The following is a 23,440-nucleotide window of genomic DNA, read 5'->3' as shown; positions in this document are numbered from 1 at the left end:
GGTTTTTAATGAAAATGAAGACGGAGCTGGAGGTCCTGAAGGAGGGTGTATCTACCTGTCACTCTCACGTGTGAACAGCAACAGCTTGGCACTCAGGGCCCATCATTCCCTTTCTTTTTGCACATAGAACAATATGTTTCCAGGCACTCAAGATGAAAGTCCGAGTCTCGCTCATGTCTGCAAGAAATCCTCCATGCGTTAATCTTCCCATGTTAACAGTCTAAGCATGTTAATGTGGACTGTGTCTGATGCTGTCCTAGTCTGCGTTCTGTGGCTGTGATAAACACCATGGCCAAAAGCAATTTGGGGAGGAAAGGGTTTATTTTACCTTACAGCTGACAGTCCATCATTAAGGGAAGCTATGGCAGCAACTCCAGGCTGGAGCCTGAAGCAGAAACCATGGCAGAAAGCTTGCATACTGGCTCGCTTCCAGGTTCACATTCGGCTAGCTTTTTTACGTAGCCCGGCCACACCTGCCTACGGATGATACAGCCCACAGTAGACCGAGCCCTTCTTCTATCAAGGAAATGCCTAAAAGCTCCCCCAAAAGGACCACAGGCCAATCTGACGGAGGCTGATCCTGAATTGGAACTCCTTCTCAGGTGTGCCACATTGGTAATCACCGATGTGTTCTTATAAAGAAAGTGGCAGAGGAGAGGAAGGACCAGTAGGTCCTATGGAGCCAGTCTGACTGTACTTTTGCCTCGATACTGAGTGGATTAAATACTATTTCTGAGCCTTTATTTCCTTTAAATGGGGAATATTCATGGTATCTACGTCATAGACCTGCTGTGTGATATACAACTTTGCAGTCTACTTTATTTCAGTTTTGCGGCGTGGATATGTTTCCATGTCCCTTTCCATGGCAACAGCCATCCTCTGCAACTGTTACCCTGAGTTCTGTTAATTGGCAGTCCTTGCTGAATCATCCCCATGAAGCTAGACATAGAGACTTTAAAAACCAAACCAGAAAAAAAAATCAACAACAACAACAACAAACTGAGAAAACATTTTATGGAGGTTCTGAGGGCTCTTCTTGCAGAGACAAACACCTGAGCTGGTATGAATTTGTGACATATTGTTGGGCAGAGGATAAGTCCAGGCCAGAAAAGAAAGAAATTAGAGGGCAAGAATTTATTTAAACTTAAGTAAATATTTACTGAATGCTTATTATGTGCAGCGACCGGAATAGAAACTGGAAATAAGAGTCATAAACAGGAAACTGCCCCTCTTCCAAAGTGGCTGAAAGCTTAGTGATTTGTGAGTTTGGGGAAGAGGTTACAAATGGAATTGGCTGGAATTGGGGTGGTGGGGATTATTATTGCTTGGTTTTCATAGGTGATAGTCCAAGAGCTGCAGGGTTGGGTGACTTCTCCTCTGGAGAAAGCTTGCCAGGTGGCCTAGCCTAGGTATTTGTGGGAGGTAACCCAGGCTCCGTGTAGTTTTCATAGAATAGATGCAGCTGAGTCTCAATGGCTTGTGTCTTGTACCTGCTTTTTGGAAGAACACTTTTTAAAAAAAAATTTTTTTTTTTTTGAGACAGGGTTTCTCTCTTTAACAGCCCTAGCTGTCCCGAAACTAGCTCTGTAGACCAGGCTGGCCTTGAACTCAGAGATCCGCCTGCTTCTACCTTCCAAATGCTGAGAGTAAAGGCATGTGCCACCACAACAGTAATCTCTCAGGGAAAGCTCTGAAACATTCTGCACCAGTTAGTAAAATACAAGTCACAGGAATGGGCCGATAAGCAGAAAACATCATGGGTGTCTGCAAATGTAGGAGATCTAACTGTTGTTAGTTTGCCAGTTAAGGGTGAAACCAAAACCAAAAAACCCAGTTTTCAGCCCAGGAATTGATGTGAACCTGTGCTGGGTCAAAAATGTGGTTGCAATCCACATTTTAATGTTTCAAGGTAGAAGAATATGGTGCATATTGCAAGGAAAGGGGATCACACAAAATCACAAGGCTAAGGCAGCCTGGGACACAGGTGATGTTGGGGTAAGCTAAAGACTCATTGCATTGCTCACTGTAAGGGGTCATTTTACCTACCCCACTGTCAGTGAGACACATGATGTGCCACCCAAGTGGACACAAATGAAAGGTGCTAGTTGACAATAAGCTTTCTTGTCTTGATGTATGATAGATTCTCTACTTACTCTTCTCTGAGTGCCTTCCTCTTCCCAGGTTATGGCTACAAATTCCTAGACTCTGTGCCCCTGGCATACAGAACATGCTACTTTGCAAAGGAAGGAACAATGTGGAAGGGAGAGATGCGTTTCTCATAACAACAGCAATACTAACGAGAACCCCTAAGAATTCATTCAGTAACCTGATAGGGCTACTCTACTGGACAGGGGCTATAAATTAGTCCCCTCTGCATCTGCAGCATGAAGTACAATGTCCTGGTAATAGAATATCCCCCAACACTACTAACTAACTTAAAAAATTATAAGCTACAGCTAACTTAAGAAATTATATTTATGATATTATATACAGATCCTTAATTAACTACCAATGTGCCAATAATGGGGGAGAAAATTCATTCTGTTATCTATGAGGTCATCTTTCTTCATCTTCAGCATATAGCACTGCCCAACCTGTATTTTCTTTAAAGATTCAAATGGTTGCAGCCTGTAGAAATCACTGCTTTACCTTACAGTTTACTGCAGTGTGGTGTCTACTTCTTCCTTGGGGTACTCTAGTATCCCAAGCTGACATAAGAGCAGCTGTTACTTCCAACTCTTTCTGCCATTCACCCTCTTTATGTGTGAACTTAGCCTTTATTTCCACCTGCTCTTGCCATGGCATGAAAGAAAAACAGCCTCCTGCCCGTGAGGAGCCCTTGCTCTCAAAAATGACATCCTAAACGACAATGAACTGGACAAATGCCTCAAAACTGGCTTCTCTGCCGGGTCTTTTCCATTCCCTTTGAATGTCTTGGGAAAACCTAGAACCAAGCCAAGCCCATTTGTTAGCCCCAGCCCTTTAAGATCCTGTTCCTGCTTTGGGGGAGGGAGTGGTCTCCAAACACACAGCTGTTTGGTTTTCTCTTTTCCACTGCTACATACATCAGTCTACAGAGGATGCTGCCAACCATAATATAGAGCATTCTAAAGCCTGCAGCAGAAGCTTCCCCAAACTCTGTTTTTACCGAGTCCTTGGAAGATGAACACAGTAGCGGGCCATAAATGAATCCCTATACTGAAATCCCACTGCTGTTTAGAGAAAGCCTGTGGAAGGGAACCTGCCTGACCTCTGCCAGCACTGTTCTCCACAGATGTCTGAAGTGCTCATGGGGGAATATGTGGCAGGCATCCATCTGAATGTGAGCAATCAAATGGGATGAATAGGGACTTCTCTTTGCTAAAAGTGAAAATGGTCTGTACTTAGTGGGGCAGTGGGCAAGTTCTACTTTATTTTAAGCTAAGTCATGTGAGAGTGCAAATATTCAGCTGTTTTCCACACAAAAACTATGGAATCCAGTCATTCAACCAGTTAGGCTAAATCAGATTGGGGAATACAAGCTCCAAATTTGGACTTTCTTTGCATTTATGAAGTTGAACTTTGAAACAGAATGTGACATGAAGAGATCTGCAGAAGCAGAAGGCCTAGACCTTGGCCATGTTACCAGGGCCCTAACGCTATGCCTTGGCTTTTGTAGTAAACCACTGATGTAAAAAATCACATTCGAGTGAATTTAGAGTATAGTAACCCACATGTCTGGGGAAAAAAGGACAAGTTTTGGGGGAAAGGACAGAAGAGCAATTAAAAATAAGATGTAGTTAATAATAAAAACTAATGCAAAAACTTGGGAAACACATTTAAAAGTTGTAAGACTAAACTTACTTACTGGGGCTGGAGAAATGACTCAGACGGTTGAGATCTCGCTGCTCTCCCAGAGGATGAGTTCAATTACCACCACCCTTGTTGGTGGTTCACAACCCCCTGCTCCAGGGGATCTGGTACTCTCTTCTGCCTTGCTCAGGCATCACCACTCATGTGGCACACACTCACACATAGACCCATTACATGGGCACTAGGAGAGTAAATCTTTTTTTTTTAAAAAAGTAAATTTACTTAGACTTTCTTACAATATATATGTATTTTTTACCTAAGGGGAATAGGTTTTAAATCAGTGGTTCTCAACCTGTGGATGGTGACCCTTTTGGGGTTCACATAGCAGATAGCCTGAATATCAGATATTTATATTACAATTCATTACAGTGGCAAAATTACAGTTATGAAGTAGCAACAAAATGATTTTACGGTTGGGGGTCACCACAACATGAGGAGGTGTATTAAAGGGTCGTAGCATTAGGAAGGTTGAGAATGCTTTAAACTGTTATGTTTTCCATTGAGCTATAACAGTTGTACATTTTCTGGGGTATAGTGTGGTGATTTGACCCATGCATTCCATATGCACGAATCTACTCCTGGTGAGGAGCATTTCCACTTCTTCACTCAAAGGTGGTGCTGGAGAATTGCCCACCATGAAGAACAACAGAATGTGATCCTTTGTTCGGACTGTACACAAATGCCAACTCAGAATGTGCACCAGATTGGAAAATGGGGCATTACTACCAGAAAACATAGGGGAAACATTTGAAGACATTGGTGTAGGCAGTGACCCCTGATTAGGTAGGATCCCAAAGGCACAGTAAGATCCGCAGATGAGACTACATCAAAAGCACTTCTAGAGGATAATGGAGTAACAGACGGGAAAGACATCTACAGGTGGAAAAAAATATTCACAGCTATTCGTCTGATGGGATTAATATCCAGACTATCTAAGGAACTCAAAATTTTGAAAACCAAAAAATGTCAAAAGAAGACAAAGACCAAGTACACGTATTCTCCAACAATAATGGCGCTGTGTGGATCATACCCTGTTGTAAGTGATAATTAGAAACCAAAAGAAGTTCTCTATTCTGGTGGAGACGCATGTAGATTGTTCTGTGAATTGTCAAACTCTATAAAAGTTAGGACAGAGTGGAATTCTTCAAGTGGGAATAAACATGTACCCTAAGATGGCTAGTGATTTCTGTGTTGGTGAATGAACCTAGCAGACGTTAAACTACAGTCTCCCGGGCTGTGAACATGGACTCAGCTGCTCAACAGCGAAGGAATGGCCAAGATAAGGAGAAGAAAAGCAGGTCCAGGCTGGACCTTCTCCTAGCCTGGCCTCTCGCTAGGTCTCTGTCCTGGTGATATGGGAGCAGGTTTTGTCTTGGTAGACCCAGGAGCTGTGGGTTTCAGTGCAGGGTTTTTAGTGTGAAATAAACTGATTTCCTCTCACTCTTTTTTTCCTTCCTCCAGTTTTTTTCTTTTTGGCATTAGGGATCAAACCCAGGGCTTTGTAGAGACTAAACCCATGCTCTGCCAACCCCATCCAATCTCTAGTATATTTTTCACATAGTTTGATAAAGTGAATATCAGAATGTGCGTTATTTGCTCGGTTGCAATCACAAGGGGTAATCTGTAGTTTTATTCTTTCAAGTCAGATAATTATGCTGCATAAATATAGTTAAACTTCAATATAAGGTTTTGGATTAAAATTTTAAAATGTGAGTATACACATATAGAAGTGCATTCATGCAAATTATTCAGTTAGACATGAGGCACTCAGAAATTTTTAACATGAACACACCCATATGAAGTAGAAAACAAAATCCTATGTTTTTGTATTCATTTAAAAGACAAGGCCCTAGCTTGATAATCCCCCAACAACAGAAAAACAAATGAAATAAAAAGTAACAAAAGAAAAACTGTGAAATGTGAACAACAAAACGAAGAGGAGGCGCTGAGTTTTTAAACTTATGACCAACCACCCACAATCAAATTGTTTTACTGTTAGTCTGTTCTGTTTTCCACCATCTATATTACCAATAGCATGTCAAGTTGCTTTGAGAAAGTAAAGCTTTTTCAAATACCCTTTCTTTTATATGTAGGAAGTTTTCACCTGGCTGTTCTTTAACTCATTCAATTGTTTTTAGTATTCTGGGTAGTGGCTATGGTTTCCTCATATAGTGAGGCCACTGACATTTGTTTCCTATAGAAGGTGTCTCTCCTTCAGGCTTTTCCTTAAAATTTCACTTGTTAAACCGGTTTATTGAATGAACTTTATGTACACTACAGTATGTCTAATTTTTGAAGCCCAAATGTGCATGGCTGATTCAGTGTTGTGTTGATGACCTTATTATGACTCCAACATCTGTCCTCTATCTCTGGATGAAGTTGTAAAGATAATCTAAACAGGATGCCCAAGCATGAGAGCACATCCTTCTCTGAGCGTATTTCTGTCAGTCTTTTGTGTCACATATCTGAATGTGTTGGGGTGTGCATACAGAAGCTAATGCATCCGATAGATGATGAGAATAAGTGGTGAGCCTGCGGCTCTGTCCTGCTAAGCGGGATTAAGAGTGGACCAGCTTTTGTTTGAAGATGTAGTCTCTTTTTTGTAACAGCCTGGAGGAAGCACCGGGGCTAACCTGTCATGGCTGTGGAGTCAGATGGAGGCAGAGGAGTGTACTCTGGTCTGAACCTTCTCAGAGCATCCCTTTTAGAGAAACTTGCAGTTTGTACCGGACGCATCATGGGGAAAAGGCTTTCACACAAACAGACAATGAATTAGGTGACATAACAGCCCCTTCCTTTCCTGTCTCTCATTTCTTTGATAGTTTGGCTTCCTCAGGGGGGAAAAAATCTACGATTGTTTAATTTGTTTCCTGTTTCATTGTGTATACTTTGCAGCTGTTTCTCCCTCTTCTTAAGAATTTTTTTTTCTAATCACCAGATTTTGAGAGGACAGCCTTTCAAAAGGCTGAGTTGACTGAACTATTTTGTCACTCGACTCTGGCATTTGCTTTCTCTAATGTTGTGCGCCTGTGTGCTGCACTGGCAACTATTGAAGTAAGCAAGCCCCCTCTGGTGCATAAAGGGTATTTAGAAGACACGCAGCGGAATCCAGGTTCTAAGCATGTAAGACTCTGTTTCCTGGGCCATTGGTGGGATGCCGTTTGGCCTTTGCTGCAGGGAGGGACGTGGGAAAGCTTTTGCCTTAAGAGCCAAATACTGAGCCTTAACAGCACCGCCTACAAGGATGGTTTTGAACTACTGTAGAAGGTTGGTTTAAAGTGTGCACAGACGTCTTGTTGTCATAGTTTATTAATGGAGACATTATCATCCGTGTATGGCAGCATGAATGTTTTTATAAATATGTGCAGCCATCTAAACAACCCCATATTTGCAAGAGATTTTTCACCTTTCTGTACTGATTAATTATCCAAGTCAAATCTGTCATTTTGTTTTCTACTTATAAACTTTTACAACCAAGCGCTAACTTTTATTTTTAGAAAATAAAATTTATTAATGAGGCAAGCTGAAATATTTATGGTACAAGGGGGAGGATTGGTGTTTATAGGGCACTTCTCTTCACTCATTAGCTGCTTTTTAATCATGCATGCTCTAAGCCTGACAAAAATCTTGTGTAAAATAAGAAATTACTATTACCTGTCATATCCTTTCTGAAGAAACCTCCTTACCATTTTGGATAGTTAAAACCAGCTAGGGATGCAGGAGAGCAGATGACATTCTTACCCAAAAATGATTGTTTCCTTCCTTTGGGTACTTTGATCTGCGTTTTTATTGCTCTGTCCACGACAACATTCTTGAGGCAGGAACAGGCCTACAGGGGACTGGATGGGCCCTTGAGATGATAGGGTGCAGGGAGAACACTGTGCAGCCACAGTGTGATAGCTCATTAGTGCTAACAAATGTGCCTCATCTCTTAAGTCCTGAGGACAGGCACATCACATCACTCTTGATAAAGGAGACGGCTTTACCTTCTAAGGCTTTTCTAACTTGAATGTGCCCTATTGCCAAATTCAAAAGCATATTTTGCCCTAGATGGAGATCACTCACTTCGATATGGCATTTCATGCCTTCACAAGCTGGGATCACTCCTGAGTTGCCACCTCACACATTCGGAGTAAAGAGGTACATCTAACAGTTTGTCTGCTATCATGTTCAAATGCGATCATTTCACATTCGAAAGTGGGTTTTGTTTGTTTGCTTTTGCTTTTTGAGTTAAGTGTTAGTTAGATATTGCTGCATAGACATTAGTGAGTGCTTAAAACCACAAGCCCAGTGTCACCTTTCTTAGATGCAGGGTTCAGAGGATCTGCGCTGGGTCATCAGGTTCAGAGTCTGTAGCCAGCTCTGCCGTCAGTCAGGACAGACAGTTCTGAACTACAGACTACAGCTGGACTTTTGGAGGGTGAGGTTGGCAGTTGCTGGGAGCATTGCTCCCTCTAGGCAACTCACTATAGGGCAGTTGGCTTCCTTCCGAGTGAACCAGAGATGAGCCGCCCAGGAGATGCCAGAGTCACAGCCAAAATCCTTTTGCATCTCAACAAGGAATCCCAGGACTTTTACTCTATTCATTGGGAGTACAATCAGGCAAGCCTGCACTCAGGAGGAGGCATAAGATACCATCCACATAACAGGCATTGTGGGACTTGCCAGGATCGGCTTTAAAAACCTCGTTTCTTCACTCAACTGGGCTATCCTAATTTTCTTCCTGAGCTCTTTGGACTGCACTGTAAATAATGGTAACTGATGGATAGTTTTATGTCAGTGTAGCACAAGCTAAATCCGTTTGAGAGGCGGGAACCTCAATGAAGAATGCTCCATAAGCTCAGCAAACCTGTAGGACATTTTTTTTTTTTTTTTAAATTAGTGATTGGTGTGGGAGGACTCAACCCATTGTGGGTGTTGCCTCCCCTGGGTAATGGTCCTTGGTTCTATTAGAAAGCAGGCTGAGTAAACCATGGGGAGCAAACTAGTAAGCAGCATCCCTCCATGGCCTCTGCATCAGCTCCTGACTCTAGGATCTGGCCCTGTTTGAATCCTTATCCCGACTTCATTTGTTGATGAACAGTGATGTGAAAGGGTAAGCCCTTTCCTTCCCAACTTGCTTGTGGGTCATGGTGTTTCTTCAGAGCAATAGAAACACTGACCAATAGTGACTGGAGGATGTGAAGTGGGAAGCCTAAAAGAGGCTTTTTTTTTTTTTTTAATCTGTAGAATGAGTCATCGGAAGCTTTGTCAGCACATATACTTCAGCTGTGAATGATATAGAATGCTACAGGTTGAGGCTGTGAAACACTGCCCAGCAGAGCACCCACAGCACATTCACTGTCATGTTCTGAGAAGGCCCAGTGTGGAGAATAGAGGGTGTGCGGAGGGGTCTAAAGCTATGGGGCTGGCTTCACTAGGGCCTTGACATTTAACTAAGAGAAAGCTATGCACAGTATGGACATGGTATGGTGCCAAGGTCAACACTTTGTGATGACTCAAACAGGATCGCTCGCCACAAACACGCTGGCTACTCTGCCCACAGTATCACGTGTGAGAGAGAATAGCAGGATCTGTTACAGAGAAAACTGCTCTATAGGTGGTGTACAGACCATGGCTTGACAGGATGAGCGAGCTGCTGCAGGTTTCTGCAAAGACAGATAGGTAAGTGCACTGTGGATGGTTAATAAAGTGGAGTCACATGGGTGACTTTCATTTTTTCTCTTGACCCAAACTTTTATAGAATTCAGTAATATGGCTATGTGGTGCTCACTAACAATGAACAACAACAACAACAACAACAACAACAAACATATAAGGGTCTTGCTGGGGTGGGGGGGATAGGTCAGTTGGTGAAGTGCCTCCTTCATTAGCTTGAGGACAGCTTCAGATTCCCAGCACCCACATGAAAAAGCCAGCTGCCACAGCACACGTCTGTAACCCCAGTGCTGGGTGGATGGAGACAATGGGCTCCCTGACGCTCATTCTCATTGGCCGTCTAATCTAATTGAAGTGATGAGTTTCAGGTTCAGTGAGAGACCTATCTCAAAAATAAACGTAGAGCATTAATCAAGGAAAGACACCTGACCTAGACCCCTGGCTTCCATATGCCCACATACATGTTCACACGCTCACTGACACATACCACACACAACTTTTTTTAAGAAATAATTTTCTTTCTCTTCTCTTTTGCTGACTCTTCCCTGACTGTCTTAAAACCCCACCAACCCCAGTGTCTTCTGTTGGTCTGTAAGGGTTTTAAGCAGCCCACACTGATCTGAGGCTTCCTTTTGGACTGCTTCCATTCAAGTGTATCAGCTTTAGGCTTCTGGCTGTACTATAATAAGTTAGCTTTGTTTTCAATTGGAAAGTAAAAATTGCATATGGCAAGTGTGCTGTTTTAAAATATGTATGTGTAGGCTCAGTGGTCAAGTGTTTGCCTTCCATGTTCTGGCCTTTATCCTCAGCCTGGAAAAAAATGTGTATATTACAGAATATCCAGAAAAAAAAAATGTATGTATGCTAAGGAGTACCTCATGTGGGATAATTACCATATGGATTGAATCACACGCTTAGTTTTTGTGGCGAGAACACTTCAACTCTACTCTCCTAGCATTATTCAAGGTACAGGGCACTATACTGGTAAAGGCATCTTTTAATTCATTCCTTCTAAGAGAATTTTGTGTGCTTGGGATCGAAATTTTCACATTTCCCCACTTTCCGCTCCCCAGACACACCATCTGACTACCTGCTTTTATTATTTAATTTTTATTTTAGGTTCTACATATACATGACCTCGTGCAGTATTTATCTTTCTCTGCCTGATTGACTTCACTCAGTGTCCCCCCTCTTGTCCATGCTGTTGCAAGTGACAGACTTTTCCTCATTTTAAAAGTTAAATAATATTCTACCCCACATTTTCTTTATCGGTTCATTTGTTGCTGTACACACCATCATTTGAACCTGTGTCTTCACTCCTGTGAATAGTTCTCAGTGAGCACGGGAGAGGTCCCTGATACACTGATTTCATTTACTTTTGATACATGCCCGGTATTGGAATTGCTATACAGTAGATGTAATTCTTGATTTTTGGGGGAGCCTCCACATCATTTTCCATAGGCCTTTGTTGGTTTAGAGTCCCACCACTGGGTACCAAGTTTGACTTTTCTCTGTATGTTCACCAGTATTTTTCGGGGGTGGGGTGGGGACTAGAGGAATCGGGGTTAAGATAGGGTCTCATGTAGCCCAGGCTGGCTTCATATTCATTATATAGCCTAGGCTACCCTTAAATCCCTAACCCTCCTTCCCCCACCTTCCAAGTGCTGGGACTACAGGTGTGAGCAGTCACAGCCAATTCTCTTTATTCTTTTTGGTAGTGGGTGTTCTAATGGGTATGAAATGGTATTATTTTAATTTCATTTCTCTAATGATTTGTAATGTTGGTTATTTTGTTGTTGTTGTTTGTTTTGTATCTGTTGACCATGTGTGTTTTCTTGGGAGAAATTTCTGTTTGGACCCTTTGCCTCATTTTTACTTTGTTGCCTGTATTTGGGGGGCCATATTTAAGATACTATTGCAGCCCAACACTATGGAATATGAACTCGGGTTTCTTCTGGTAGCTTACAGTTTCAGGCCTCCTTCATAAAACTTCATCCACGTTAAACTGGTGTTTATGTATTTGTTTCCCCATTATCCCTAGAGTATACATTTCAACCCCTACCTCAGCACCTGAAACTGGGGACAGTACCAGATCCCCAAAAATAAGCACTGTGATGTTATGTCATCATTTTGATAGCTGAGAATACCAGTAAGTGACTGTGGGCTGGTAATCTATACTGTGTGGATCCTCAGGGCAGAGGCTGATTCATATCTTAAGTGGGATCATGCTGGGTGCCATGAGGTTTTACCATGTTACTAAGGATGGAACATGATTTAAAGCTCTTAAATTAATTCTGGAATTTTCCATTTTATATTTTCACACCATAGTTGACCACCAGGAACTAAACCGTGCAAAGCTAAAGGCAAACACAGGCCAGACAGCTGTTGAAGCTTTGAGATTAAGGTCCAGTTTTATCCACACGTGGACATTTGACTTTTCTATCATTTGTGGCTTTGACACATGTTTAAAATAACATGTGTGGATTCCTTCCTGGGTTCTCTTCTGCCTCACTGGTCCATGTGTTTGATTTTATGTCAACACTGTACTGTTTAGATTGCTTTAGCATTGTGGGATATCTTTAAGTCAGGTCTGGGATGAATTTAGGATCTTTGATTATTTCATAAAAATGCAGGGATTTTTAATTTTTTTATTTTTTCTCTTTTTGGCTTTTTGAGACAAAATTTCTCTGTGTTGCTTCGCGCCTTTCCTGGAACTCACTCTGTAGCCCAGGCTGGCCTTGAACTCACAGAGATCCACCTGCCTCTCCCTCCTGAATGCTGGGATTAAAGGTGTGCACCACCATCTGGGAGATCAGATTGGCTGATGGGCATGTTGATGGGATATTTGTATTGATACAAGAGGACCTAGCTCACCGAGGTTCACACCATCCCTAAGCAGGTGGTCTTGGGCTATGTAGGAAAGCAATCTTAAAATAAGCCAAGGAGTGAGCTATCTAGAAAGCAGTACTCATCCACGGTTTCTGCAGTACTTCCCTGGCTGTGAGTGAGTTCCCCAGTCAGGAGTTGTGTGGAATAACAAGCCATGCCACCTTCGGCTTCCTGTCTTGAGTCCTGCCCTGACTTCCTTCACTGTAATGGAGGACTATAACCTGGCAGTGTAAGATGAAACAAACCCTTTCCTCCTCAGGTTGCTTTGGGTCAGAGTGTTTTATCACAGAAACGGAAAGGGAACTAGAATAACATCTCAATGGTGTGTGTGTGTGTGTGTGTGTGTGTGTGTGTGTGTGTGTGTGTGTGAACTTTCCACTTTCACTGTGAAAGTTTGGCAAAGATTATTCACAGTAGCCTGTCACATTCCCCAGTATTTCTCTGGTATAAATGATGTGTCCGCTTTCATTTCTGATTTTAGTTTTGAATCTTGGTCTGTTTTTTTTTAGTGAAGATTTTATCACCTTTGGTTATCTTTATAGAAAACTAACTCTTAGATTTAATATTCTATTGTTTTTATAATTTTGTTTCATTGCCATTCCAATCTTTAGTATTTCCTATCTTCTATTAACTTTAGGTTTAATTGCTTAGTATTGTTCAGTTTCTTGAGGTATATATCATTGATGTGAGATCTTCCTTCCGTGTTTGCTTTTCTTAGAATTACTTTTGCTGCACCCTGTCAGCATTCGTATGAATTTTGTCCCTTTTACCTCAGCATATTTCTGCACCTCCCCTTTGTCTTCTTTGATTTATTGGTTGTTTAGAGGCACGGTTTTGATGTTCTTCTTTTCAATTTCAATGTTTCCATTAATTTCCCCAAAATTCCAGTTAGTGATTTTGAGTGTTATAACTCTGTGGTCAGTAATGATACATGATAAAAGTCCAGTCTTGTTCAAGTTTTTTTTTAAATAGGTTTATTTATTTATTATGTATGCAGCATGTTCTGCCTGCATGCCAGAAGAGGGCACCAGATCTCACTACAGATGGTTGTGAGCCACCATGTGAGTGCTGGGAATTGAACTCAGGACCTCTAGAAGAGCAGTCAGTGCTCTTAACCTCTGAGCCATCTCTCCAGCCCCTTGCTCAAGTTTTTAAGCCTGGTTCTGTGGCATGAGAAGTGTTCTCTCCTGGAAACTCCTTTCTGTGTGCTATTAGGTGGAGTGCTCTGTCCATGGATAGTAGGTTTGTTTAGTCTACAGTCAGTTTACATCAGATGTTTCATTATTGATTTTGTCTAAATGATTTGTCTTTCATGAAACTTGGGTACCAGACTCTTACTGTTATTGTATTATAATCTTTCTCCTTTATACCTATCAGTATTTATGTATTTAGGTGTTCCTGTGTTGGACACAGGCATACTTAAAACTGTGATAGCCTCTTGATGACAGCCACATTGTTGCTTCATCTTACAATTTTTTTAAGTCTATTTTATGTGATGTAGGTATAAATACTCATGTTCTGTTTTCATTTCTATTTGCATATATTTCCCCATCCTTTCACCCCAAACCTGTTTTTCTTTTTTTTTGATGGCTGAGTAATGTCCCATTGTGTAAATGTATCACATTTTTTAAAAACCATTCCTCTGCTGAGAGACATCTAGGTTGTTTCCAATTTTTGTTTGTTAAGCATAGAGCAGCAATGAACATTGTTGAGCAAGTGTCTCTATGGTGGGATGAAGTGAACTTTGGGGTATATGCCCAAAAGTGGTGTAGCTGGGTCTTGAGGTAGATTGATTCCCTTTTTCTGAGGAACCACCATACTGATATACATAGTGATTGCACAATTTTGCATTCCCACCAGTAATGGCTAGTGTTCACCTTATTCTATATCCCTGCCAGCATAAGCTGTCATTTGTTTTATTGATCTTAGCCATTCTGATGGAGATAAGATTAATTCTCAAAGTAGTTTTGATTTGCACTTCCCTGATGGCTAAGGATATTAAACATTTCAAGTGTTTCTCAGCTGTTTGAGTTTCATCTTTTGAGAATTCTGTTTAGATCTGTACCCCGTTTTTTTAATTGGGTTATTTTCTTGATATCAGTTTGTTGAGCTCTTTATATATTTTGTATATTAACCCTCCATCAGATATGTTGTTGGTAAAAATCATTTTCCACTCTGTAGGCTGCTACTTTGTCTGAATGACAGTGTCCTTGGCCTTACAGAAACTTTTCAGTTTCATGAGGTCCCATTTATTAAGTGTTGTTCTTAGTGACTGTGCTAATGGTATTCTGTTAATAAAGTCTTTTCCTGTGCCAATGAGTTCAAGGCTATTCCAAACTTACTCTTCTATCAGATTCAATGTACCTAGTTGTATGTTGAAGTCTTTGATCCATTTGAAATTGAGTTTTGTGCAGAGTGATTAGTATGGATTGATTTGCATTCTTCTACATGGAGCCATCCAGTTTGATCAGCACCATTTGTTTAAGATACTGTCTTTTTTCCAGACTTTATCAATAATCAGGTGTCCATACATGTGTGGATTTATGTCTATGTCTTCAACTAGATTCCATTGATCACCATGTCTGTTTTTATGCCATTAGTACGCTGTTTCTATTACTATAGCTCTATAGCACAAGTTGAGGTTGGAGATGGTGATACCTCCAGCAGTTCTTTTATTATTCAGGATTGTTTTAGCTATCTTATATTTATTGTGTTTTGCTATGAAGCTGAAAACTGCCCTTTCAAGGTCTGTGAAGAATTTTGTTAGAATTTTGATAGAGACTGCATTGAATCTGTAGATTGCTTTTGATAGGCTGGCCATTTTTAATCTATTAATTCCACTGACCATGAGCATGGGAAATCTTTCCACCTACTGATTTTTTCTTCAGTTTCCTTAGTGTCTTAAAGTTTTTATCATACAACTCTCTCACTTGCTTGGTTAGAGTTACTTCAAGATATTTTATATTTTTTGAGGCTATGGTGAAGGTGTTGTTTCCCTGTTTTTTTTTTTTTTTCCATTCCATTTTCCATTTGTATATAGGAAGGGTACTTATAGTTGTGAGTTAATTTTGTATCCAGCTTCTTTTCTGAAAGTGTTTATCAGCTGTAGCAATTTCACAGTGGGATGTTCAGAGTCACTTGTGTATACGATCATATCATTCACAAATACTTTGACTTCTTCCCTTTCTCTTTGTACCCCCTTGCTCTCCTTCAGGTGTCTTACTGCTCTAGCTAAGACTTCAAATTCTCTATTGAATAGCTATGGAGAGAGTGGACAGCCTTGTCTTCTTCCTGATTTTAGTGGGATTTCTTTGAGTTTTTGTCATTTGAGTTGATGTTGGCTATGGGCTTGCTGTAAGTTGCCTTTGTTAGGTTGAGGTATGTCCCTTGTATCACTAATCTCTCCAGGACTTTCATCATGAAAGGATTTTGGATTTTGTCAAAGGTCTTTCCTGCATTGAATGGAATGATTAAGTACTTTTGTCTTTCAGTTTGTTTATATGTTGGATTACGTTTATTGATTACATATATTGAATCATCCCTACATCTCTGGGATGAAGCCTATTTGATCACAGTGAATGATATTTGTGTTGTGTGCTTGGATTCATCTTGCAAGTATTTTATTTACTCTTTTTTGCATCTATGTTCATAAAGGAAATTGGTCTGTAATTCTCTTTCTTTGTTGGATCTTTATGTGGTTTAGTTTATAAGCAGCATTTCTCTGTTTAGTCTTTGTCTATATGACCTGTCTGTTGGTAACAGTGAAATATTTAAGTCTTCCACTATAAGCATGTGAGGATCAATATGTCATTTTAGCTTTAGTAGTGTTTCTTTTATGAACTTGGGTTCCCTTGCGTTTGTTGCATAGATGTTAAGAATTGCAGTGTTCTCTTGGTGGATTTTTCCTCTGATGAGTATATAGTGTCCTTCCTATCTCTTCTGATTAGTTTTGGTTTGGTCTAATTTGTCAGATGTTAAAATGGCCACATCAGCTTGCCTCTTAGGTCCGTTTGCTGGTAATATCATTTTACACTCTTTTACCCTAAGGTGATGTCTATCCTTGATGTCAAGATGTATTTATTGGATGCACCAAAAGGATATTGTGTTTGCCTCCATTAGGTTAGTGTGTGTATTTTTATTGGGGAATTGAGACTATTGATGTTGATATCAATGAGCGGTGTTTGTTGATTCCTGTTATTTTGTTGTTGTTGGGGGGTGGTAGTGTGTGTGTGTGTGTGTGTGTGTGTGTGTGTGTGTGTGTGTTCTCCTCTCTTGATTTGCTGGCCTGGGACTATTTACTGCTTGTGTTTTCTTAAATATGATTAATCTCTTTAGGCTGGAATTTTCCTTCTATCACCTGGTGTAGAGCTTATTGGTTTTTATCATGGAATATCTTACTTTCTCTATCTATGGTAACTGAATGATTTGCTAGGTATAGTGGTCTTGGCTTGCATCTGTGATCCCTAACAGAGTCTACAGTACATCTGTCTAGGCCCTTCTGGCTTTTAGAGTCTCCATGGAGAAGTCAGGTGTTATTCTCATAGATGTGCCTTTATATGTTACTTGATCATTTCCCCTTACAGCTTTTAATATTTTCTTTGTTCTGTACATTTAGTGCTTTGATTATTATGTGCCAGGGAATTTCTTTCCCAGTCCAGTCTATTTGGTGTTCTGTATGTTTCTTATACTTTGATAGGCCTCTCCTTTAGGTTAGGGGAAATTTTCTATGATTTTGTTGAAAATAAAGTATTTTCTGTGCCTTTGACATGGGTTTCTTGCCCTTCCTCTGTTCCTATTATTCTTAGGTTTGGTTTTTTCATAGTGTTCCAGATTTCCTGGATGCTTTGTGCTAGGATTTTTGTTTTTTAGATTTAATATGTTCTTTGACTGAGCTATCCATTTCTTCTATAATGTCTTCAATGTCTGAGATTCTCTCTTCCTTCTCTTTTATTATTTTGGTGAAACTTTTCATTTCCCGGTTTGCCTCTTCAAAGCTCAATTTTGAGCTTTCCTTTCTGATTCTATTTTTTCAGGTCAGGTCTTGAACCGTTTTATTCATTTACTTCCACTGTTTGCTTGTGTTTTTACAGATTTCTTTAGGGGATTTATTAATCTCCTCTTTAAGGACCTCTGTCATATCCATAAAGGCTATCTGAAGGGTCTCTGCCTGTTCTTTGGCTATGTTGCAGTTCTCAGGGCCTACTGTGGTAGGTTTGCTGAACTCTAATGGAGATATATTGTCCTGGATGTTATTGATTGTGCTTTTACACTGACGTCCAGGCATCTGACTGTAATTCTAGGTGCTGATGTCTGGTCTTGTCTTTGTTGGGTTGTGGTTTTGTTCCTTGGTTTCTGTCGTCAGTCACCCTCTTTATTTATAAGGAGGGTGTGATGGCTGTGTGTCCCTTGGCAGGGAACTTTTCTAGGATTCTGCTAGGTGTGGCCACTGGGGTTTCTGGGTGAAATGTGTTTCTGTGTTTTGGGAGCTGACAGGAATGGGGATGGGCTAGGAATGGGTACTGAGGGGGAAAGCAGGTTGTTCCACCAGGATAGTTCCCTGGGAATGGGGACAGAGAGTGAGGAGAGGCCAGAACAGGTGGTTTATCATAGAGCTGGACATGAGATTTGGGATTGGATTTGGAGGAGCTGAGGGAGAGTGAAGAGCTTCCCTGCTCCCCTGGCTAAAGTGGCCTGTGGATTCCCGGGGAATGCCTGCTGGAACTGGGGCTGGGATAAAGAGATGAGTGTAGGGAAGGAAGGTTGGGGAGGAAGAGCTGTGTGATCCACCTGAGATATGGGGAGGTTGCAGCAGGTGGTCTTCCACAGAGTTGAAGGTGAGACTGGGTGATTAGATTAGGAGGAGAAGAAAGAGGGGTGGGCATCTGAAGGTAGCCTATGTGCTCCCTCCCTTATACATCATACCTCCATCTGTCTATAACTACTGCCCTCTATCTTTTGCCTAGAGAATTTAATGCACTGATGTCTAAGGTGATTGTTGATAGGTAAGACTTAGTGTAGCTATTTTGATCATTGTTTTCTGGTTGTTTTAGAGAGCCTTCTGTTCTTTGTCCACTCTTACTGTCTTTTTATGATTTGATCATTTTTCTTCAATTTTTCATGTTATTCTTTTCTCCTTTAGCAAATATACTATAGGTTTTTGCTTTATGGGTACAATTAAATTCATGGAAAACATCTTATGGTGTAACAGTTAATTTTAAGCCTGATAACAATGTGACTTCATTTGTTTATAAAACTTCTTCCTCTCAACATTTTCTGTTTTTATGTATTTTGATATTGCATACCTATTAGCACGTTATTTTTACTAGTCTGAATAGACTTACTCTGTTAAATCAATGTTCATTCCTAGAACTTAAGAGCAAAGACCAGGTATTTTAACTTTTCTGTTTCCCATCATACAAAATACAATGGGGAACACAGAATACTATTGATTGCTTTGAGATGGACTTATCTGTTTAGAGAGAGAGAAGCTATGTGATTTTTTTGATGCCATTGCCCATGCTTCTATTGTATTAGCCTGTGGTTATTAATGGCATTCTCCTCTCTTCTCTCTTCCCAATCACAGCATGTGCATTCCGATACAATGGGCTCTCCTTCGTCTACCTTATCTACCTCTTGCTCATTCCTCTGTTCTCGGAACCAACCAAAACAACGATGCAAGGTAAGATACTTTACGACTCCACAGCAAAGTTATACACGGCTTGGACATGCTTCTGGACTCCCAGGTTTGTCTTTCTTCAGTGAAGAGGATGTTATCTCAGCAGCAGGGATGTGTTGTCCAATGTTGTAATCCTTATCAGGTAGAGTAGAACAGATTTGTTTGGGATACACATGTCTTTGTGACTTACACAGCCATTCTCCCTATGTGAGCTTGTAGGAGGACTTTTCTTTCCCGTCCACCAGTTCCCAAGTAACGGACAAGGAGACTTAATATTAATTATAAATGTTCAGCCATACTCAGGCTTATTACTAGCTTTTACAACTTAAATTAACCCACTTATATTAATCTACATTCAGCCACATGGCATTACCTCTCTTTCATCTTGCACCTCCTGTTTCCTCTCCATGTCTAGCTAGCAACTTCTCTGACTCCACCTTTCTTCTTCCCAGTGTCCTTAGTCTGGTTTTCCAGCCTAACCTCTACCTGTCCAGCTATTGGCCAGTCGGCTTCTTTATTAAACCAATCACAGAGACATATATTCATGCAGTGTAAAGGACTATTCCACGTGAGTTCCTTACTGAGTAGACCTTACTAAGAAAATCTGGTTTCAGTGGTTAATGAAAACTAACCAAGAGAACTGTCAATAAAACTAAGGCACGTGGTATGGCAAAATTGGCACATGCACTTGAATAATGCGTTGTTGGGGAGAATATGGTCATTGAAAAGAGCAGAGCAGAGCAACATCTGGCGCATTGAAGACTTGTACTGGGAGAACTGGGTGGAAGGCTGATTTTTCGAGATTCCTTGCTTGTTCATCAATTGAGCTTTTTTTTTTTTTTCATATGCCTCAAGTACACAGTAAAAGCAGAGCTTTGTTGCAGATAGTATCCAAAGCAGGTTCCTATGAGGCTTTTGAACCTTGTTAATTGTTCTGCAAGGCAGAGAAAAGAATAGCGAGTGTTTTCTGGGGGTCGAATTAGGTAGCACATTCTGGTTTGTGAGCACACTTAATTGAAGATCTTCCACAAACATGAAAATGAAGCTCCCTTGAGCTGGATGAAATAAACTGTTTTTGTGACATGTTGCCATTACAAGAAATAAGGGCCATGCCAAATGCTGTAGGTGAGTGAACCAACTGTGTATTTCTATAACAGGAAAAGGAAATTAGGTTTGTCCTGACCTTCAGTGGCGTGGGAAAGGCCATTGGTGGTGACTGCCTTTTTAGTGATGGGCTCTTTGGGAGGAACAGCAAAGACCACGGTTGTGCAAAGGACAGCAAACAGCTTCATCTTTTTCCTCCTCCTCCCTGATTATGGAATTTAAGTAATGCTTTGCACATTTATTCTAGTGGTTGGAGCTATAGATGCTACACCTATTTTCCTGGCCCCAAAAGAATATTCACATTCACAATATCTCCGAATTACTCATGTGCTTAATAGACCAAATTAACAAAAGCTGTAGAAACAGAAGTTTATGCAAATCCGTCTCAAACAACAGTGTTTATGGAACTCCATCCACCATAATCTTGCTCTAAAGAGTTCAACATAGGATTTCTGGCCTCAGAAAGAAGATTATAATGTACAGATAACTCCAGTTCCAGGGCTTGAAGTACAGTGCTTTTTTTGTTTGTTTGTTTTTTTTTTTCGAGACAGGGTTTCTCTGTGTAGCTTTGTGCCTTTCCTGGAACTCACTCTGTAGACCAGGCTGGCCTTGAACTCACAGAGATCCACCTGCCTCTGCCTCCAGAGTGCTGGGATTAAAGGTGTGCACCACCACCGCCCGGCTCAGAACACAGTGCTTTTAAAGTGAGTGCTTTTATATATTCAATTGAATTGTGTGTTGCTCCTATTCTACACAGTGTAGGCTCCCGTTCTGTCTGAAGGTCAGGTAACCAGAAATTCCTCCACACTTTTGTCACAGCCCTTGGATTGTCCTCCCCTTCCCCAGTCATTAATCCTGAATGTGCAACAATTTTGGAGGTGTTCATTGGACTAAGCCCAGTGCACTGGCTTCAGTACATTGTTGGGAAGATGGTATATACAACATAGAATAAAAAAAAGCAAAACAAAACCACAAATCCTTGGCATGTGCAGACATATCCTGTGAAAGGAAAGTTACAAGGTCAGTGCACAAAGAAGAATTCAGGTGTTTCTGGATTCTGGTCTTCTCAGAAGAGACTGGCAGGACAGGTTTGTTAGGAAATCCCAGCGAGTACCCGGAAGCAGCATCCTGGAGTTTCATCTTCCTCTTTCCTGCATCTCAGCACCAGGAAACATGACTGATGTTAACATAACCTCATTTTTTTGTTTGTTTATATAATCTACATGATTTTTTGATCTGTGCGACTCAAAATTCATGCATTTCTAGAGAGTGTGGGTAAAGGCAGAGTGGGTAGACATTCCTAGGGGATATGAGGTCCTGCATGGAGTCCATGTACTCAAGCTATGTACCTGTCACAGAGGACCAACATGGCTTTGCAGGGCAGACTTAGGCTCCAATGCACTGAGCTGTGAAAGTTTGGATTCATAACCACATCTCAGGAACTAGCTGCAAGGTACATTGAAGGATTCTCAGCAAGCTCTGCAGTTTGCCTACCCAGAAAGTCCATGTCCAAATCCATATGTAAATCTGAATATGCCCCAGGAGCTGATGCAGGGTTGTCCCTTGTCAGAATACTGTATTAATACAAACACTCCGAGCTAGAAATAAGATGCACACATCCAGCGACTGCCTCAGAATGCTCTGTCTCTCTATTTGTATGGATGGACATCTTTGCTGGTGTGATCGGGCTTCCTCTCACTGTGCTTTCAGAGATGCCTGTTGTGTGGGAAACATCAGTGTTCTAAGCTAGAGTGTGCATTCTTTGATGTAGTCTTTGGAAGTATCCCAAATGGAATTTAACTTGTTTAGGTTAGAAACATCCACCTGTCTTGATCTTGGTGCTATCAGCAGGATGAAGACTATCTGAATAGGGATGATGCTTTCACAGTGTCTGGGTTATAAACTGTACTGCTGAAAAAGGAGGGTGATCTAAAATCAGTTATATTCTAAAACATTAAAACTTCTGTTTTTAAAAACTAGTTAGGGGCTGGATCCCACAATCCCCTTTGAGGACTTGCTCTCAATTACTCAGTGAAGAGAGCTTCCCTATCACATGTGATGTCATGTGTTGAGCCCAGTACTACCCTTCCATATACCCAAGTGCCAAGGCAATAAAATTGCTCAGAGAAACATTATACACAACACATGGTATTATATGATTAGGGAGAAAGGAAATTCATACAGTCAGAGAATTCTTGAGTTGAAATAAAGAGGTTTTAGGAGTGGTGAAATCCATTTCAGCAGCTAGTAGGGGAATGCTCTGCAACATGTGGTCCTGGGAGCTCCCTTCTTACTGGAAACTCTAAAGCATTGGTTCTCAAACTGTGAGTCATAACCTTTTTGGAGGCCAAATGATCCTTTCACAGGGGTCACATATCAGATATCCTGCATAGCAGATACTTACCTTATGATTCATAACAGTAGCAAAATTACAGTTATAAAGTAGCAACAAAATAATGGTGGGTGGTGGTCATGCAACATAAGGAACTGTATTAAAGGGTCACAGCATTAGGAAAGTTGAGAACCACTGCTCTAAAGTATTGTCAGATAGTCTCAAAACAGACTGAACTGTACTTTCCTGCACTTCTGGGCATGTTTCCTGCCTAAAGCAACAATGAGTTAAAGGAGATCAGGGGTCACTTTCTAATAATGTTGTGAAGGGCTTGTGGAAGGCTAGGCACTTCATTCATTAAATGGCTGAGATCTTTAAATGTGCCATTATCTCCGTAGGGCTGAGTCTTTTGGGGTTCTTCCATAAATTGGGAATGACTGACTCTAGATATTTTAAAAAGGAAAATTTAATACAAGAAATTCACTAAAAGCGAAAGGAAAACCAAGAACCCAGGCAGAATGTTGAAGGAACATAGAACTATCAGGCAAGGTGTGTATGTGATGGCGGGGGAGCCACATTAGTGGACTTCAGTAATAGAACCATTGGAAATTGCTAGAATTGCAGAAGCCAGAGAGTGCATCCACATGTAAATCAGCATTTCAGCCCTCCTCTGTAGTGGGTAGCCATCCCAGCCTTGGCCTGGAAGTTTCAACCCCCATTGAGGCTTTGGTAATGGTCATATCCACAAGGCGGGGCTGAGGGAGGAAGCTGAAGACCCAGGATCAAGAGGAGAGGCTTCTCTTGGTTCCGGGACCCTGGACGCTGGAGGTAGACCAAGAAGAGTTCTCCAGAGAATATGGCCGGACTGAGCCATACCTTTCCCAGATCCTGCAACCTATCCTTTCATTTGTAAGTTACCCCACAAAATA

The 23,440-nt window shown here is 41.0% G+C and overlaps 1 protein-coding gene across 3 annotated transcripts in view; it reads left to right on the top strand.

Moving 5' to 3' along the window:
* The window catches only part of Piezo2 (piezo type mechanosensitive ion channel component 2), a 376,725-nt gene that overhangs the window by 52,407 nt on the left and 300,878 nt on the right, over positions 1 to 23,440 (top strand). For all 3 annotated transcript variants that reach the window (XM_036205320.1, XM_036205319.1, XM_036205318.1), the window contains exon 2: positions 18,983 to 19,078. In XM_036205320.1, coding sequence (XP_036061213.1) covers positions 18,983 to 19,078 — 96 coding nt within the window. The remainder of the gene's footprint in view (positions 1 to 18,982; positions 19,079 to 23,440) is intronic.

The sequence above is a fragment of the Onychomys torridus genome, chromosome 13, assembly GCF_903995425.1.
Source record: "Onychomys torridus chromosome 13, mOncTor1.1, whole genome shotgun sequence".
Taxonomy (NCBI): Eukaryota; Metazoa; Chordata; class Mammalia; order Rodentia; family Cricetidae; genus Onychomys; species Onychomys torridus.
Note: the sequence above shows the minus strand (reverse complement) of the source record. Positions and strands in the feature narration are given on the sequence as shown.